Raw genomic sequence first — 20,817 nt, 5'->3', positions numbered from 1 at the left:
TGGCACATGCAATCCAATATAGGTTCTACAGATACCTTCACATTGAACATTAATCAAGTTGTAAAGAAGGATTATAATCAATGGAATGAACGATGAGAAAGAAGGAACAAAACAAAACAAAAAAGAGAGAGCAAGTAAGTTTGCTTCAAAATCTCAGATAATTCTAAAGAAATCAGCTTCACAGTTATTTCTAAGAAGCAATTGAGTAATCAAAACAGAAATTACAAATTGATAAGTATTCTAGACCCAATAAAGCATGCCATGGTCACCTAAGAAGACTGGAGAGCCCCTAGGTAACCCCCTAGGTAAAAGAATAGATGCATGACAGGAAGATTTCCAGAATACTAATAGCTAACATTTATATAGTAGTCTAAGGTTTAAAAAACTCTCTGTATTTCATCCTTGTGATGACTCTGTGAGATGGTGCCTTTACTATTCCCATTTTCACAGATGAGGAAACTGAATCCAAGAGATATTATTTATTTGACTTTTAGGCTAATCTTTTAGAATTGAGGCTTACTTCCATATGTTAGAGATGATTAGGAGTTTAGTAGACTCCTGGACTTTTGGGTACTGATGAAGGCTATAGATGAGCTCTGTAGGGGACAACAAATACTTGAATGGAGGAATATGAGATTTTAATCTTCTGAAGTAAAATAACATGATGTAGTCACTCTATGATATCTACTATACGAGACTGTAAGACCCTAGATTTGGAACCAAAGCACCTGGGCTTAAATCCTGGTTGTGCTATTTTCTGCACCACTTTGTGTAAGTCCTCTCTAGTCTTCAAAGAAGAACCAGAATTTAAGAATACTTTGAAGGACCAAGATGAAACTATACAATTAGGGCAAAGAAAAGAGAGATAACAAGATGAAAAATTTTATCTCAAAGTTATAAAATCTGCTTGTAATTAATTTGTATTTAAAGTGCATGTTCACAGATTAGAAATTATAGTAAAATTATTTTTTAAAATTCTATCAACTGATGCTCTTAGTCCTTCATTTGTTAAGGTACCTTCCTAAATTCTGGGCTTTATTGAAAATTATTGAACAGGGTCAAAACATGATTCCTTTTCTGGACACACATCCTTACTCTCTTCTTTCCTGTTTTTTTTCCCCTCCCTCATTAGTTATTTTTGTAGTTACAATGTGTGACTCTATCTCTACCATAGGAGTTCTCAACCTGGGCTCCGTGAACTTTTTTTTTAATGACAAATTCACTCATATGGAATTGATTTCCTTTGTAGTCCTATGTATTTTATATTATGCATTTAAAAATATTATTCTGAAAAAGGATCTGTGACACACAAAAAAATTAAAAAATCTAGCATTAGTGGATCATGTAGATGAAACACATATCTCTCCTTGTGTATAGTAGTATATTGCCTGGTGGACAAAGCTTGTACTTTCCTTGTGCTCATGTAGTTGCTAATAATGTAGCCTTTTCTACATTAGAAAGAAAGTATAGAATATGGCCTGCCATTTTGCTAAAAATTTCCATCTGGGACATTTTTAGAGTTGTACACACAACTAGGTATTTGGCATTCCATGTTCTGATCAACCAATGTTTCTCTTTACTTGATGTGTTTCTGTAAGGTGCAGTTGCTTCCCCCAACCAGATCAACTATATATCATGTTCCCCTGTGGTTTGAATTAAGCTATGGTCTGAAAATCTTAGAACTGGCCCATCACACAAACCAAGCCACTGGAAACCTTAGCACCCCCAGCAAGAGGCCTTTGCAGTGGTCTGGGTTTCAAAGACCTTAAAGGTGGACATGAAAAGCTGGTCTTGGGCTCAGGCCCAAAAGAAAAGGTATCCACATCATAAGAACAACCACTAGACCAGCTGGTTTCCTGGTGGGTGGTGTCAGTGAAGAGACCACGACGAGAGAATTGAGAAGAGTAATTTCTCCTCTCCTTCCTTGCAGTCACCCCCTTCCATCAAAGGCCCACTAGATGGAAGCCACCATATTCTTACTTGGTCTTTGTATTTGTTCCCTGGTTCTGATGAGGCCTGTTCTGCGAAACCCATGCTTTTATCCAGCAATTTTCTTTGGTTTTATAGAAAATGGAAAAGATTAGGAGAGTTTCCTGGGGACTTTGAATTCCTTTCTCTTCCAGTGCACCCAGGGCTGAGGACTTTGGAAAGGTTTTTCTGTTACTTTGTGATGTATTTCAAATTTTGCTCTTAGATGATCCCAATCCAGTAAGTTTCAGAGGATACGGTATTAAAGAAGAATTAAGTGGTATAGTGGATGGGCTTGTAAACAGGAAGACATGAGTTCAAATCCTGCCTTACAAACTTTATGTGACTTTCAGTGAATTACTTAGCCTTAATCAGTTTCAATTTCCTCAAATGTAAAAAGGTAAAATTGAACTCAATGTCCTATAAGACCCCTTCTAAACACTTAGAACTTTTGCTACCTTCTCTACACTATGGGTCCAGGTCTTCCCTCCCCTAACCCTCCCCTTCCCTCCCCTCCCCTTCCCTTATAAAATCATTTCTGCCATGATGTGTTCCTGCACTTATCAGCTCATATTATTTAAGCCCACCATGCAAACCACAAAAATGATCATTTCTTGGACTAGAGACAAACCATGTATTGTTTAGACAGGTAATGTAACTTCTAGGCTATGGAAGCTCATCACATTAAGTGAATCTCCACCTATTAGATGTTACATCCTGTTCTGAAACTGGGAGCAATTTTTCTGAGGTTTAATCACTCTTGTTTCATGAGTATAGGGTGGCAGCAATTCCATTGATACTCACCTCAACACTGCTGAGTTACACATTATGTGTGCACCAGAAAAGGTAGAAATTTGCCCTTAATAGCAGTTGAAATCACTAAAAGAACCGACAGTTTAAATGTGCTTCCTTGTTCTAGGGGGAAATAGATGAAAATTGGGAAAGTAGGGAGTATAGCACATTGCAACTCATTGGCTTTTAGAACAATTTCTATTAAAAGGAAAACTGCATTTACCTATGTAGAATACAGAATCTAAGAAATTTATAGATATAGAGCTGGAAGGAATCTTAGAGGTTAACTAGTTCAACTCACCATCAGTTTAAAGATGGGGAATCTGAGGACTAACAGGTTTTAGTAACTTTCCCAGGATCATAGAAGTAGTAGAACCAATATTTATAAGCCATGCTCTCTGGCTCCAGGTTCATTGCTCTTTCCATTGTACTGTGTTGGCTGCTAATCATTTAAACCATTACATTCTAGAACTTAAAATGACTTCACGAAAGCATCTGTTCTTCCTGCCTCTAGGCAGTTGTCTGAATCATAATCATGCAATTTCTCATTGGGAAAAGGGTGGGATTTGGAGTGAGAGCATAGCCTGTCCTTATAGTAACACAATGGTAGTGGAGAAAAACACTGATAATTCAAACTATGATCTCAGCATACCATACTTCCCATATCTAGTCCCTTCCTACTTTCTCACCCTGTGTTGTCACCTTCATGACACCTCTGCAGGGTTTCTTGGTCTATTCCTTCAATCCCTGGTAAGTGGCTTTTTTTCTGCTCCCTCTCATCCTCCCTCTTATGGTCTAGGTGACATGTTTGTTGCCTGTTTTATGTCTGAAGTTCTTTAGACTACAGAGAATCCACAAACATCTTTAGAGTTTAGCTTTAGTGTTTAATCAAAAGAGGAACTCAAGGTATTCCTCATTACGTCTGAATGAAATGTGTCATACTGCAACTTTGTCTGTTGCCAGTGATACTATGTTTAGTAGACTAGAATCATTTCAATGGTTCCTTAACTGTTATGTGGTAGATATTTTTATTGATATAAAACAAATTATAAGTCATACATATGTGTGCTTATGCCTAGGTATGCTTTGACAGACCTGGTGTGGCCACCACAGTTTTTGTTTTCTTGGCATCTGATGGCATGGTCCATGGGGAAAAGCAGCGGCCAACAGTTACTCTTCACTTGAGTGATGTCAATGGACAAAACCACTCACTTGGTAAGTGTGATTTTTCTCCTTCATAAACATGAGGAATGGTAGTCACAGAGAACATCACAGGAGCTCCAAAATAAGGGAGTGTCATTCTTTCCTTTTGTTTTGATCTTTGCTTGCTTTTATTGTACCCCTTATATACTGAACATTTCTTTGAGTAAAAAAATAAATGGGAAAATCAGAAAGAAGAACCAAACATAAGAGAATTATATAGAATGAAGCCAACAGTACACCACTTAAAATTTTTCAGTTATGACCATAACTTCTCTACAAGTTTGACCTATGTTTACTTAGCCAAATTTGAATTCATATTGGTATAGGTCTTCCTTATGTAATGCTGACTTCTGCCTATTTCAAAGGGATGATCGTTAAATCAATCAATAAATATTTATTAAATGCTTACTCATCAGTGATTATATAGTCAGGTACTGGTCTAGACACTGGGGATACAAATAAAACAAATGAAACAGTCCCTACTTACAAGCAGTCCCTACTTACAAGAAGCTTACATTCTAATGAGAGAGGCAAAAAGGCATAGCTGTATAATAATAAGTATATAGTGCCAAAATATGAGGATAAGCTGAGATAAGGGATGTGAAAACATTTAAAACATTAAAAAATCTCTTTAGGGAGAGAAAGTATTTTCTTGAGGAGTTACTTTTTTTCTTCCCTGAATTTGTGTCTTTGATGTAAAATGAAAGGAACCTTAAAGGTATACACCAAGAAATGAGTCCAGTGCAAGCTAATAGCCTGGTTCCTTCTTACTACCCTGAGGAAGAGACTAACACTTTATCCTTTCTCCACCTATGAATATAAAGGAGGTTGGGCAATCACTGCTCCCAAAGAACAGTAGGGTAGGTTGTGCCTTTCTCATGCTGTTTCCAGAGGGACTGGTCCAGAGGGAAATGTACAATGTCCCAAAAAAAATCCAGTTGAGAAAGGGATCCTTGGCACTGAAGGTATTCAATACAAGGTCCTACTTTGTATTCTAAGCATTACAGTTCAAAAATAACACCTTTCAGAAAGCTGTGGGAAACTGATTAGTTAACCATCATTAAAAAAAGTCTCCTTTGCTAGCACTTAATGATCTAAGTTTACTGACTCCATCAGGAAGCTTCATCTTTCAGGATTATGGTGCCACCTGTGCCCCTTGTGTATTGTAACAAACTTGTGCCTCCTGCTCCTTTCTTTCTCTCTTATCTGTGATGGACAGAATCATAGGTAATCATTGCATGTACTGGGCATGGTTTTAGCTGACTGTAATTTAAAAAAATTTTTTTTAAACAAGGGATTATTAGGACACTCAGTAAGAACTGGGTGTCTCTGTTCTGGATTCCCAAGAAATTTCCTCGTCAGATGTTACAATTCGAAGTTGTTTATATCATCACTTTTCTTTTTTTTCCACAGGAACCTATGAATTATCATGCCAGCATAACCCATTGACTATTAATGTGACCCACAATCTGAATTTCCTTTTTCACCAAACCACCTCAATGATGCTTAATTTCTCTTCACCATTTGTTGGAATCTCAGCAGTGGCCCTAAGGACTTCCTTAAATATTAATCCTTCAGCCCCCAACAACTGCATCCCAGGGCATGAAGGGCATGGACACCAACGACCAAGGTACAATGTCTCTTTATGCTCTTCTTTCTCCCCAACTATTGGGAACTCCTGATAGTGAAGTCCATGTTTTAAGGTGGGTGCTATATAGTTATGACTATGGCTAAGGAAATTATTGAGGGTACTAAAAACAAAATGCCAACAGTTTGGGAAGGAGAATATTAGTATTGTATTTTAGAATTTGTTCTTTGTTTGGTCAGTCCTTTCTACTTATGTCTCATATTGTTCCCCCTTAAATACTATTTATTGCAGTGATATTTGATCACTGTCAAATGTCCTGCATTTCCCTCCCTATTTGTCTTTGTTCACACAATTTCCCTAGTTGTTCCTTGTTGAATCAGTTTTCGTGTGTGTGTGTGTGTGTGTGTGTGTGTAAAATTCCCCCCATCTAATGCTTCATTATAGTGTGGAAATCACATTGGTTTCCTTTTAAAGGCAATGCCAATAGGGATCAATTTTGAGTGGGTCCTGGAAGTCTTGAGAGACTTTGAGTGTGGGCTGGCCAAGAGCTTGTCTGTTATCTCTCTGAGGATTAGTGAAGCAAAACACTGGAGAAATCTTTCACTAGACAGACTGAAAGAGGAAGACTTTTTCTGCCCCATTAGCACTTTTAGACCATCTAACCAACCTAAAGGATAATTTTAAACTTTACCAATGAAAGGAGTACCCCCACCAATGAAATAAAATATCCTTTAAGTATTGAAGAAAATTTATACATACACACTAGTGTATATGTGGATCAATATTTAAGATCCTCAAGGGCAAGCTTTTTGTTTTACCCATTTTTTCAATCTTTTAAAACATACAGAATGGTGTTCTGTGTACTGTAGACATCTAATAATAGTAATTAGTCTTTTCAAGGAGCACACTTTATATAAATACAACAAATTTAAAAAATCAAAAGCAGAGGAAAGTATTTTCCCTCATTTTGAGGCCATAGGCCAGGACCTATAAAATGATATCTCATAACCTTCTGATAACCCTCTCCCTTATGGAACAACTTCACTTTTAGGCTAAAAGGCTCTAGGACCCAACTTGCTGGCACAGCATACTAGATTTCTAGTTCCACCACTTCTCCTCATCTTTCTGAGGACTCTAATTCCCAGAATTCTTACATGGAAAGAACTGAGATACCCTCTACAATTCTCCCCATTCCTCCTTTCCAAAGAGCCTGCAGATGTTCATACTCTTACCTGGGTCCCTTTCCTCTGAGATAGATGGTGTAGAACATAGGATTTAAAACTAGAAAAAACATTAGAGCTAATATAGATCATCCAACCCCCTCATTTTATAACCTGTAACAAACTTTATATTTCTTTATGCAAAGGGAAACAAAAAGTAAAAGATTTTAAATGGAACTTAAAATATTATTACATATGCATTTTGTTGTTCTTCCACTTCCCCCCAAATTATGAAAAGTTTTATCTCCCCTCATTCATTATTTATTTATTTAGGGATCTTTTCTTTATGTATTTTGAGTTCCAGATTCTCTCTTCCTTTTATGCCTTCCCCACCCACTGTAAAAAAATAACCAAAATGATATAAATTATACAGGTGAAATGATGCAAAATATATTTCCATACCAGCCATATTTCAAAAAAAAGAAAAGGAAAAAAAAGAAAGTGAGAAAATTATACTTCAGTTTGCACTCAGACTTCATCACTTCTAACTCTGGAGGTGGATAGCATTTTTTTCATCATTAGTCCTTTGGAATTGTTTTGGATCATTGTATTGATCAAAGTAGCCAAGTCTTTCACTATTGATCATCATTACAACATTGTTGTTACTGTGCACAATGACCTTTTCACTTCACTTTGCATCATTTCATGTCTTGGTTTTTTTATGAATCCCTCCATCATTTCTTATGTAAAAATTGTAATGCATCATAATCACATACCATAACTTGTTTAGCCATTTCCCAATTGATGGGCATCCCTTCAATTTCTAATTCTGTGCCAACACTAAAAGAGCTGCTATAAATATTTTTGTACATATAAGTCCTTCCCCCCTTTTCTTTGTTCTCTTTAGTAGGGGTATTGCTGAATTAAAGAGTATGCACAGCTTTATAGCCCTTTGGGCATAGTTCCAAATTGTTCTCCAGAATAGTTGGACCAAGTTTAGAACTCCACCAATAGTTTATTAATATACCTATTTTCCCTCACCCCCTCCAGCACTTGTTATTTCTGGTAGGTATGAGGTGGTGTCTCAGAGTTGTTTTAATTTTCATTTCTCTAATTAATAGTCATTTAGAGCACTTTTCATATCACTATAATCACCACTCCATTAAACTCTCCCTTGTGACAAGTTAACATAGCCAAGCAAAACAAATCCATACATTTTCCATTTCCACAATGTGTTTTATCTTCCCCTTCCAGTCAAGCACTTTTCTGTCAAGAGGTCAGAAACATACTTCATCATCAGTCCTCTGAAGTCATTGTTGGTTATTGCATCGATTGTTAGTGCTTGTCTCAAAACTGCTTTTGATGTTTGTTGTAATTGTAAAGTTTTTTCTCCTGGTTCTGCTTAGCTCCCCCTGCCTTAGTTCATACAAGTCTTTGCAGGTTTCTATGATTCAGTCCCCTTCAATATTTTAATGGCAAAATGATATTCCATTATATTAATAAACCATATTTTTTAGTCATTCTCCATTTGATAGGCAGCCCCTTAGCTTCCAGTTGTTTGCTATAATAAAAAGTACTGATATATATATATGTATATGTATATATATGTATATAAATATAATTTGCAAATGTGGATCTTTTTCCCTGTTTTTGATCTCTTTATATATATATATCTAGCATCACCTAGGTATCACTCAGAGGGTATGAACAGTCTAATTACTTTTTAGATATATTTTTCAACTGTTTTCCAGAATGATTGAATAAATTTATAGCTTTAACAACAGCATATAAGTGTCCTCACACTTCTTTTTCAACATTTAATTTCTCTTCTTAGTCATATTTACCAATTATGAGGACATGAAATAGAACCTCATAGTTGTTTTAGTTTTCATTTCTCTTATTATTAGTTATTTGGCATATTTTTTCATGTGATTATTGATAGCTTGCTTTTCTATTTTGAGAACTGCCTAATGATATTTTTTGGTCATTCATCTATTAAGGGGGGAGTCTTTTTCTTATATATTTCAATTACTTCTCTATAGATCTTGGATATTAGCAGGAAATTCACTGAAAAAATTTCTCAGTTACTTATTTCACTTTTAATATATCTACTACTTGGTTAAGAACCTGTCTATTTTCCATAATCATCGAATATACTATTTTTACTATTCTTCTAATTTATTATGTAAAATCTACAATTTATTTCTAGGTCATGTATCTTTTTGGAGCTTATTGTGGAATATGGTGTGAGATGTTAGTCCAAACCCAATTTCTGCCAGACTGCTTTCCAGTTTTCTCAGCTGTTTTTTGTTGAATACTGATACCTTATTCTAGTAGCTGAACTCTTGGGTTTATTGAACACTATGATACTATGTTTATTTGATTCTAGAACTTGTGCTCAACTTTTCTATTTTTTAACCATTACCAAATAATTTTTAAGATTATTGTTTTGTAATATAATTAGAAATCACAGTGCTAAGCTCCCTTCCCACACTTTTGTGTGTACTGATTTTCATGGGATTCTTTATCTTTTATTCTTCCAGATAAATTTTGTAATTATGTTGCTAGCTCTATAAAGTATCTCTTTGTTAGTTTGATTGGTATGGCATGGAGTAAGTAAAATAATTTAAGTACTGTCATTTTATTGTCATGGTTCAACCACTAATCTTTCCAACTATTTAACTCTATCTTTATTTCTATGAAGAGTATTTTGTAGTTGATTTCATATAATTCCTATGTGATTCTTGGTAAGTAGAGTCCTAAATATTTTATGTATTCTGTAGTTATTTTGAATGAAAGTTCTCTTCCTGTTGAAGTTTTGTTGATAATATATAGAAAGACTGATGATTTATATCCAAATCCCACATTTAACAGATAAGGAAACTAAGATTCAGTGTGGTTAAATGATTTAAGACTGTACTGGGTATAAATAGCATAAATGCAAATATAAATAAATTAACAGGTCTTACAGTAATATTCTATTATTATCACTCCTACCTTCAACAAGTTCCTATTAAATAATTAGTTATCTTTTAGTCATCATTATTCCTTTTCTATGTCAGTCTTCCTATTAAGAATTCAAGTTCACTTTAAAATTACTATGTAGTGTATGGCATCCTACTAGTTCACAGTTTATACAAAAAAGGCATTTTTTTTTTACTATATCTCAAGTCAAGTTTGGCATCTTCTGTTTCCTTATGGGGGAGAGGAGAGAAGAACTGAGGGAACAGTGTGTCACACAATCTGTTAGCATTAGCAGGGTAGGTACCTATATTTCTGTTTGAGTCTAACTTTCTTTTATTTAGCTTCCAGGTATCCCAGGGCTTTTTTGACCCTATCTCCCAGTGGGAATTTTTTTTTTCTATTTCTTCTTCCTTCTAACTCAACACTCCTGGTGACCTGCTAGACTGAGCTTTATTTCCTTGGAGTTTTAGTCCAATCCCATGATAGTCCATTCTGTGTCTTAATTTATTTTCTTTTTTCTTTTTTTTTTCTGAAAGTCAAAGGAATGATGTTCTGAGATCAATGAGCATGCTAATCCCAGAGGCCTCTGAAGGTCTTGATAAAACACACAATAGTAAGTTATATTTATTCAGAATCAGAACTATATCATACATGAACCAAAAGGAAATCAGCACATTACAGATTACCGAGACATGGGGACTATTTATTTTAGGCTTTCCATCATGTAGCTCATACACACAGAATTGTAAGGGCAGCAAAGAGCAGAAAGCAGTCTGCCCAGCCTGTCCCAGGCTTGACAAGGAGGTTGATTAACTATGATCACTACTGGTTCCTCTTCACTCCTTTTATGTGACACTGTATGAAAAGCAAGTTTTATGTGCGTGCATCTTAACCAGTGGAAATGGGATATGATTCTCTAGTTTACACAGAGTGTATCTGGAATGCATGGAGGTTTCCAAACCACATGTGATTGACAGAAGCAGTGCAAATTGGCTGTTCACTCTTAGCAAGCAAATCAGTGTAATAGGGTAACATGTTAACAGGCAAGTTGACAGATACCAATGTCTTTCTCTGGTACTGGGGGAGCTGACTGAGATTCTTAAGCCATGTGCATTTACTAAAGAATAAATTAGGCACGAGTCTGTATGGGCAGATCTATATCAAACACAGTTGTATATATACACACACTATAAACTATGAAACCCTCAAATTCTGGGCACAAAGGGATTCCTGACCACTGCCATCCTACCCCTTATGACCTGAATTCCCTTAGTGCCTGAGCAATGTAGAGTCTGTCAATTGAAATTTTTGCCTTTGAATAACCATGCCCACTTATCCATCATTCTTCAAGTATCATGCTCTTCCTTCTTTAAGAAATAGAGGCAGAAGATTTGCTTGACATTGCAGAAGATGGGTTATAGGTATCGATAATTCAAAGCATATATAGTCAATAAATTGACATATCTTAGTAAGATTGGAGCCCAGAAAAAGAAGCTACATAGGGCTATCGAGACATGTGCCTCAAATACTAACATGGAGGCAAATCTTTCTTCCTCTGTTTCCCCTCCTTGCTTACTATCAGGATATACCAACCCTACTCCCTGGTCCAGGCCAGGTTCCCATCACCTCTCCTTCTAGGGCCTTATGGCAATCATGTTCTTAACCCTAGGTTGCTTTACTCCAGGGCAGAGTGACACTATTTTATTCTCTAATCTGGAGATGCAGGGATTCCTGGGCCCATGTAATGTAATGCCAAGGAAAGGCAACTTCCCAAGGTTCAAAATACCAGCATAGGTGCTCCAAATGGAGGTCTTTTCTTCATCTTGACACGAGGCAAGTTCTCAGCAATCTTAGTTCCTGGGGAGACAAGGCTTAGCAAGGCCACAAGATACATTGCCAGTCTCTTCATTAATTCATCCTCTGTCTGTAGAACAGTCCTAGAACCCCTGAAAACATTAGCAAAACCCTCTCCCAGGATTTCTGTAAACATACAACAAGAAAATCCTTCTTCAGGGCTTCTGAACCAACAGAAAGGTTCCCAGACCCCTGCAACAACAGCACTGTCCTTCACCAGTGGACAGTATTCACTCTCTGTCTGCAGGACAGTCTCAGTAGCTCTGAACCAACAGAAAGGTTCCCAGGCCCCTGCAACAAAAGCACTGTCCTTCACCAGTGGACAGTATTCACTTTCTGTCTGCAGGAGAGTCTCAGGAGCTCTTAGCCAACAGCCAGGTTCCAGGACTTCTTCAACAGGACTGTCTTTCACCAGTGGACAAATCTGGCAAAACAACATCAAAACAGACAGACAAAGTACCAGCAAAACAGCCATGTCTCCTCAGTCCTTGGCAGCTCAGGGGGCAGGTCTCAAAAGTCCAGGGCGATTCAAAGTGGCCTTCCGCAATCCTCTCAGTCTCTCTCTCTGCCTCCACAAGGGTGCTGCTTCCAAAAAGTTCTTCTGCCTCTCTCTTGTGTCTCTCCAAATCTATGTCACCAGCTCCTCCCAGTTCAGGACTTTCTTTTCACATCAACAAGTCCATCCCACAGGTGGGATTAACAAGCTCTGTGTTTTAACACAATCAATTTGAAAACCAAGCCAATACAGGGGAATCTTTATATTCCATTACTATCACAGCCCATTGTGGTAATGTTGGGGGGGACAAGAATCAAGAGAGGAAGAGGTTTCAGTTCAAATCCTATCTCTAATGTTGATTAGATATGTGATTATGTGCCACCTTAGTTAACTTCCCTGAATCTCTGTTTCCTCATTTGTAAAATCAAGATAATACCTGTGCTAACCACCATATGGAGAAGCTACATAGTATAGTGCATAGAGTGCCAGGCCTGGAGTCAGGAAAACTCATCTTCCTGAGTTCAGATCTGGCCTCAGCTGTGTGACCCTGGGCAAGTCACTTAACCCTGTTTGCCTCAGTTCCTCATCTGTAAAATGAGCTGGAGTAGGAAATGGCAAAACACTCTGGTATCTTTGCCAAGAAAACCTGAAATGGGGTCACAGAGTCAGACATTACTGAAAAACTCCTGAACAACATCAACCAACCTCATAGGGTTAGTATAAGGCTGAACTAAGACAAAATATATAAAATAATTAACAGGCCTTAAAGAGCACATAAATGTCTATTTTTAAAAAATTATTTACTGAGTATTATACTGGTAGATCAGGGTATTACCTTAGACATAACATACATAACTCTGAGAAAGAAAACTCACAACATCCCTGTGGACAAGATGGTGAATTGTGGGCTACATCAGAGTGAGGCCCCCTCTTCCCCAGGGACTTGGAGGGCTACTGAGATGTATGTGTACAAGACAGATAGAAATCTTAAGTATATTCTGATCTAAAAACTGGTGGTGGTGACCATGCCTGAAAAGTCAGTTCTTCTCTCATCCTAAAGGAATAGGAAAGCTGAGCTTTTTAGGTAACTTAGTTTCCTCATCTGAAAATGGGAGTGAGACAGGAGAGTTGAACTAGATAACCTCCAAGGTCCCTTCCTGCTCTAAATCTACAACCATGAGAGTTCACCTCCTACTTCCTGAAGAATAAGAGGAGAAAGAAGCCTCCATGACTTCCTTCAAGACTCAGAAATTCTACCTTTTGCAAAAAGCCTTTCCCTGTCCTCCTTAATCTTAGCACCTCTCCCGTGAGACTACCTCCACTTTGTCCTGTACATATCTTGTTTGTATATAGTTGTTCCATGGTTATCTCCCCCAGTAGATATGGAGCTTCTTGCAAACAGGAATTCTTTTTCTTTTTTTTTTGTCTTTATTTGTATCCTCAGTACCTGGCACATAGTTGAAACTTAATTAGTTCGATTTAATTTAATATAAATTTAATTAGTCAGTTGACTCACTGATTGCCTTTTCAGACAGGATAACAGCCCCCATCCTTGGATCAAAATACATTAAATTTTGTCTGATCCTTCAATCAGTCATTTTAGCTTCATTCTAGTTCTTGATGTAAAAAGGTGCTATTTATTAGTTAAATGGTTAGACACAGATTCCTTTTCAGGTAAAAGTGAGTAAAAATGGCATTTGGGGTTCCTTCAAACTCTGAGTTTCTGATTTTGAATGAGATTCTGATTTTGAATGCTTCACTTAATTGATGAGAAAATTGAAGCCTCTAAAAGGAGAAGGGAAAGGAAGAAGCATTTATATAGCATTTACTATATTGCGGATATTGTGCTAAACACTTTTTTTAAAAACAAATATCTTATCCGATCCTAAAAACTTTAAGAGGTAGGTGCTGTTATTATCCCCATTTTATAGTTGAGGAAAGTGAAAGAAGCAAAGGTCAATTGATTTGCCAAAGATATTACATAGTAAGTATCTGAAAGATCAATGACTTATCTAAAGTCGCATGAGTATTTCACATTCAGAACCAGGACTAGAACCTAGCTTTAGTCCCAGGTGTTGGGTCTTTCCTCAGTCCTCCAGACTGTTCCTTAGGCAGCTATTTGTGGAGCTAAAGAAACTGCCAGGCTTGTATTGGGTGGGGAAAGTAATGAACAAACATAAGCTTCTGAATAACTGCTTAAACAGCAGGTTACAAAAATATCAGTCTGAATGCCTCAGAATTATTCCACTGTGCTTGTTTCCATTGCCTTGCAGTATATGCCATATCTGCCATATTCTAAGTTCCCTAGTTCCATGTTTCCAGGCTCCCTTCTCCAGCTTCCTGTCATCAGAGTTCTCAGATGCCCTATCCCCAGCTCCCATGGGCTACTGGCAACTTTTGGCCTGAGTGAACCAGAGGATCAGCTATGCTACACCTTTGAATAGCTAAAATGTGAATCACCTTTAAAGGTCTCATTCCATAACTTTGCTTCCACACTGCTTCTTTTATGAGAAACTGTCAAACACAAGGTGATATTTCCTCATAGTTTTGGTATCTCTCTTTCCTTTCCAAAATTGAATTAACCATTTAAAAAATATGATTTCAAAATAAACTTAAAATCCATGTTTCCTTTTGATGCTTTTATCTCATTTTTTGTCCGAGGCAAACTTAATAGTATAAATACCCTCATTAAACTTTCTTAGTATAAACACACATGCTAATTGATTCAGAAAAAAATGGATATTCATAAATTTAAATTTTTAATGGTTCCTAAAGTTTAGACTTTATCAAGTCTACATCTTTAAAGAAAAAGCTGAATTTATCCTTGTTCTTTTCATATTAATAGTAGTAGTGCCGCACACACACATGCACACACAATTTTAAATTAGGAAGTGTTTTTATGTCCATTGTCTCCTAGGATTCTCACAGTTTTCCAAGGTGTGTATATGTATATATGTGTATTTATGTATGCATATACATGTCTAAATACGCGTATGCATATGTGTATATAAACACGCACATATGCATGTGTATGTATATGTACATATGTGTATGTACATGCACACACACACACACTATACATGTTTTTTACCCTGACATTTTCCCACATAGTTGTATTATGTTTAACTATACTATCACCACTGCTTTGGACTCAATCTCTGCTTGCTAACCTCCTGCCCATCCTTCAAGACCCAGTGGAAATGCTCTTTCCTCCATGGTGCCTTTCATAATCCCAACAATTGGAGATGATTTTTTCCCCCTAGTTTTCCACATAACATTTTCTATCATCACCTAATACTTTGTACTATCTCTAGTTCTTATATTAGGGGGAAAAAGAATAGGAACTGGAGGATCACCTAAGAATTTGCACAGTGGATATCCCCTTGTGGGAAGTTCAAAGTCAGGAGAGAATGAATGCATCCCATCCTCTCCTGCTTGTTTTGGATGGAACCTTGTACCATCCCTATCCACATCCTCTCTTTTCTGTCTTCAATCTTTTCATCTCTACTTTCTTTTTCCTTCATTTAGAAATACACTTGGATATATTCCAATTTTTCTACTATTCTATAGTAGAAAAATACTTTTAGCCTTATTAATCCCTCAAGCAATTATCCTATCACTCTCATTCTATTCATTGTTAAACTTAAGGAAGAATAGTCTCCAATTCTTCAGTAATCTGGCATCTGGTTGTAAGGACCCCTAAAACTATTTTACTTCCCCTGCAGCCCTCCCTAGGGTGTCAGTTCTCATCTTGGTGTCCATTCCAAAATTCTGGCCTCAAAGTTGCTTGATCTACTCAGCTCCAGTGACCTCCATGTCTCCTGGTTTTGCCACCCAGGAGAACAGCCATGTTTTAGACCTTGTAGCCACTTGGAAATGAAATTGATCTGCCTCCAATGTCAGTCTAAAAGTTTGAAACCCTCAGTCTCATCATAAGTCTTAAATCAATTCCTTCTGTCCTTCCTATTTCTAAAATCCCTATCTGTGGTTACAAACTCCATATTTTCTACTCTATCACTTTTCTTTTTCTTTTCTTTAATTTTAAAAATATTTTTAATGGATGAGTTTAATTCTTACATCACATTCATTTCAGAATATTACCCCTCATATCCCTTCCTTGACTAGTGAGCCATCCCCTGCAACAAAGCACACCAACAAAGATCATGGTGATGATGATGATTAAAGTTCAGCAAAAACAACCATCATATCCACCATGTCTGACAATGTGTGCAACATTACACACACCAACAGGAGGGCCATTCCCTCATTCTGACTGAACCTGCTCTCCCCTCCCATTATAAATCACAGTCTCTCTAATCTCAGCCAGCCTTGCAATTTTGCTTTAGGCTTCCTTTCTCTTTCTATTCATTCCTTTAACCTCACTGTCAGCCATTTCAGTGATCCTTAATTTCTCAGATACATCACTCCTGTACCTGACTTATTGGTTCCCAACTCCAGGGTAAACTTCCTCGGTTTGAAACTCTGAATCAACTTGTTTTCTGCTTTTGCTCCTGGACTGCCAAGAATTGCTGGTAAATGTTATGAAACTGGGTCAGTTGGCTCTGATACAAATTCATGCTATGTAACCCCTGCTGGGCCTTGCTTTTTGGCAATCGTTATCTTTATCCTTAGCAGACGCCCAATGACATTACCCACAGTGTCTCTTCCAAACCATTTTCACCCTTCTCAAGCCTCCCCTACCAGTCCATGTTTCCCTTAAACCTGCCCCTTCTTACCTCCCAAATTCCTGTTGATGGATCCACCTTTAGCCAAGTCACTTAAGCTTGAAGTATGAAAGCTGTAAGAGGCAACAGAGGAGAGAATACTGATTTTTGAGTCAAAGGACCTTGCTTAATATCCCATGTCTTCTTTTTTCTGTGTAACTTTTGACAAGTCACTGTCTCTGAGTCTCAGTTTCCCCATATGTAAAATGAAGGGCATTGTGCTATGACCTATAAGGTCCTTCTGGCTCAAACTTGGATCTTGGACTCTACTTTCTCTTTTGCCTCTTTTACAAACAATCAGTTTTACAACCAATCAATTTGCCTCCATGATAGCTAGTATCTAGCTCCCATGTGCCATTTTCATTCCTACCATTCTAACTTGAGCCCTTATCACTTCTTGTCTGCACTATTACAATAATCTTCTAACCCCTTGCCTCCAGCTTCTCTCCCTCCAATTTATCCTTAATAAAGTACTGCCTGAAATGTCTCATCAGTACTACCCTCTTTCCAAATCTTTTGATGACTCTTCATTGATGGAATAAATTGCATATTTCTTAGCTTGACATTCAAGGTAATCTGTAATTTTGCTCTAGTTTTGCTTCCCACCCTTGTCATTCCCTGGACTCATCCTGAACTAACCTACTCCCCTATCTTTTTTCATACTTTTCTCTTTGCCAAGAATGGTCTAACCTCCACATCTTTGCCATTTGAAACTCTACTTATTCTTTTAAGAATTGACCCCAGGTGCCATCTTCATGTATGCTTGATGGCTACACTAAGTGAGGGCTAATCTTTTACTCTCTTCAAAACAGAGAAGTCTTTGGGTTTCTTCGTCTCTTATTAATTATTCATACTCCCTGTTCCTATTAAATTTTCTAGTGTATCTGTCTTGTTCCCCCACTACTAGACTATAGATTGCTTCTTGAAAGCAAACACTGTATTTTATTGAACTCTGTATCCTACTCAGGCTGAATTCTTTGGCCTGAATATAATAGCATTCAAAAACATACATTAAAAAAATTTCTGGATGAACTGAACAATTGTATCCTCTGGGCCTTTACATTTGCACAGTGCTTGACACACAAGAAACACTTAATAATTGTCTTTTTCATTCATTCATTCATTCACTCATTCATTCATTCTATAAGCATGGAAAATGGAGAGTTAGCTGTCCTTGCAATTTTGGGGTAGTACTATAGGAGTGAGTAGCTAGGTGATGCAGTGAATAAGAGTGCCAAACTTGGAGTCAGAAACCTGAGTTCAAATCTAGCCTCAGATACTTACTGGCTATGTGACACTGGGTAGGTCACTTAACCTTGTTTGCCTCAGTTTCCTTATCTGTAAAATGAGCGGGAGAAGGAAATGGCAAACCACTCTGGTATTTTTGCCAAGAAAACCACAAAAGAGTTGGACATGACTGAAAAATGACTCAACAATAGCATCAAAATTAGGAACAGCTAGTTGGCTCAGTGGGCACTGGACTTGGAATCAGACTCATTTTCCTGAGTACAAATCTGACTTAAGACACTAACTAGTTGTGTGACCCTGAACAAGTCACTTAACCCTGTTTGCCTCAGTTCCTTCATCTGTAAAATAAGCTGGAGAAGGAAATGGCAAACCATTTCATTATCTTTGCCAAGAAAACCCCAAATGGGGTCACAGAGAGTAAGACACAACTGAAACAATTCAACAAGGTGTTTAGACATTTGAATTGAGCAATTGTGGTGTGAATATCTTGAGGAGGGTAAAGATGTTTGTTTCACCTTTAAAATTTTGCCCTCATTTTATAAGACCTGTTCCCTCAGCATTTCTAGGTCAGCTAGTCCTCTTGAGACAGATACTTCTATCATCCAGTTTGTTAATGGAAACCTTCTGGGGACTAAGCAAGCGTGCACTCCTCAGAACTAGGCAAAACCAAAATGGGACACATTCTGGCTTTGACTGTTCTTCAAACAGGCTCTGGGTGTGGGAAAAGAAGGATGAGAGATTTCTGCATGCTTATGGGTACACCCATACATATATCATGATCCGGGGATCAGCTAATATCTGGTTCCAGTGAGGACCAACCAGTTTGTACAATCACACAATTTGCTTCTGTGTAGCTTCTGTGGGCTTATGGTTCCACAATCATAACCCCCTCTTTCCCCAACAGTAGTAATAAAATGTTCATTAATTTCTATGGATCAATGTGATGTCTAGGTGATATGGACAGCAGTTTTGTGTGTATTGATGCTCTGATTTCAGACCAGTATATTTGTTTAATTCTCCAATTTGCATTTGTCATATAGAAATTTGTTGCCCAAATAATTTGTAGCTAGCTTCCAGTACATGATTCTAGTTTTCTTATCATATCTTTCTAGGTACTTGTTAGATGGTAAAATTTTGCATCTAGGAGTGAGGTGATACAGTTTCCACCACTTCACTTCATAATCTGCATTGATTAATAAATAGTAACAATAACCATAATTATACATTTAAATAACATTATTTTATACAGCAGTTTCTTCCCAACAATCCTGTGAAGTGGAGGGTTGCAATATCATTATCCTCAAAGAAACCAAGTCAGCAAAAGTGAAATAACTTGCTGAAACATCCAGTGAGTGTCCAGATTCAGAATCTGATCTGATCAAGTTCAGGATTCCTTTTAGCTATGTCCCAAATCCCTCACTTGAATTAAGAACTGACTTTTCACATTTTGTTTTACATTTCTTCTCAATTGGGGCTAAAGGCAAGGGGATAACTATGGAAACTACTACTACTACAAATTATAATTTATATAATAATAAGTAGCATTTATATAGTACCTGCTAGGATTACCAAAAATAAAAAAAATTAATCATCAGATATATTTTTTAAACACTCAGAAAACAGAAGAAAGGACAGAAGGAATCAGAGTCAAGCAGGATAGCTTTGAAAAGAATATGTTGAATTTGTTATATACTTAAAAAAAAACAAGCTGCACGTAATAAAGATTCATAGTTTCATGTACAATCCTCTCTGATCTTCTGGGCATATGATAAGTGCTCATTTTAGTTGAAATTTGTTAAGTTCAAAATTTAAAAAAAAGAAAAAGAATTGATCTTCCTTCGGAGATAGTGCAACAGTGTGATTTTCCTTCTGGACATTAGTAAGAGTTCGATATCTCTATACAAATGTAAATATACTCTGAGGAATTTTATTGTAGGTTGAGTATTGGACTTGGAATTTGGAAAATCTGGGTTTAAATCCTGTCTCTGACCCTTACTAGTTTTGTGACCATGGGGAAGATATTTAATTTCTTCAAATTCTCTTTTCTCATGTGGAAAGCAGAGACAATAATGTCAATAGCAACCTACATCCCAATGTTGCTGTGAGGATGGATCAAAGGAAATCGTGTATGTAAAGTGCTTTGGAAACCTTAATGAGCTACATATATGCTAGCTATTATTATTTAGTTAGTTCTTTAAGGTTTGAGAAATGCTTTACATTGGGAATATGGGAAGCTTTTGTTGCTGTTATTCAGTCGTTTCAGTCATGTCCAACTCTTCATGACCTCAATTGGGGTTTCCTTGACAAAGATACTGGAGTGACTTGTCCTTTCCTTCTCCAGCTCATTTTACAGAAGAGGAAACTGAGGTAAACAGTATTAAGTGACTTGCCTAGAATCACACAGCTAGTAAGTGTCTGAGGACAGATTTAAACTCACAAAGATGAATCTTCCAGACTCCAGGCCTGGTGATCTACCTACTATGCCACCTAGATGCCCAAACTCTGGAAAGTAGATACTGTTATCCTCATTTTGATGAGGATGAAGAAAGTAAGGCAGATAGGAGTTAAGTGAATAACCTAGAATTATACAGCTTGTAAATTTTAAAGGCAAAATTTGAACTCAAGTCTTTCTAACATCCAGGTTCAGATCTCTACCAATTCCACCATCTAGATGCCTACTATTAGCCAGTATCCTTTTTCTTGATAATTTAAACTCTTTGATAATTTATCCTTCATCTTCTTGGATACTGCATTTTGCTAGTCCTTCTATGATTTGAACTCTGTATCATTCTAAATGAATGTTTATTGTTTTGTCCATCC

At 37.1% G+C, this 20,817-nt stretch overlaps 1 protein-coding gene across 2 annotated transcripts in view; it reads left to right on the top strand.

The window, feature by feature from the left end:
* The window catches only part of PAPPA2 (pappalysin 2), a 399,201-nt gene that overhangs the window by 216,074 nt on the left and 162,310 nt on the right, over positions 1-20,817 (top strand). For both annotated transcript variants that reach the window (XM_069065505.1, XM_069065506.1), the window contains 2 exons: positions 3,840-3,975; positions 5,377-5,593. In XM_069065505.1, coding sequence (XP_068921606.1) covers positions 3,840-3,975; positions 5,377-5,593 — 353 coding nt within the window. The remainder of the gene's footprint in view (positions 1-3,839; positions 3,976-5,376; positions 5,594-20,817) is intronic.

Source organism: Petaurus breviceps, unplaced genomic scaffold, assembly GCF_028583685.1.
Source record: "Petaurus breviceps papuanus isolate PSGF00001 unplaced genomic scaffold, PetGlider_PUasm1.0 90692, whole genome shotgun sequence".
Lineage (NCBI taxonomy): Eukaryota > Metazoa > Chordata > Mammalia > Diprotodontia > Petauridae > Petaurus > Petaurus breviceps.
Note: the sequence above shows the minus strand (reverse complement) of the source record. Positions and strands in the feature narration are given on the sequence as shown.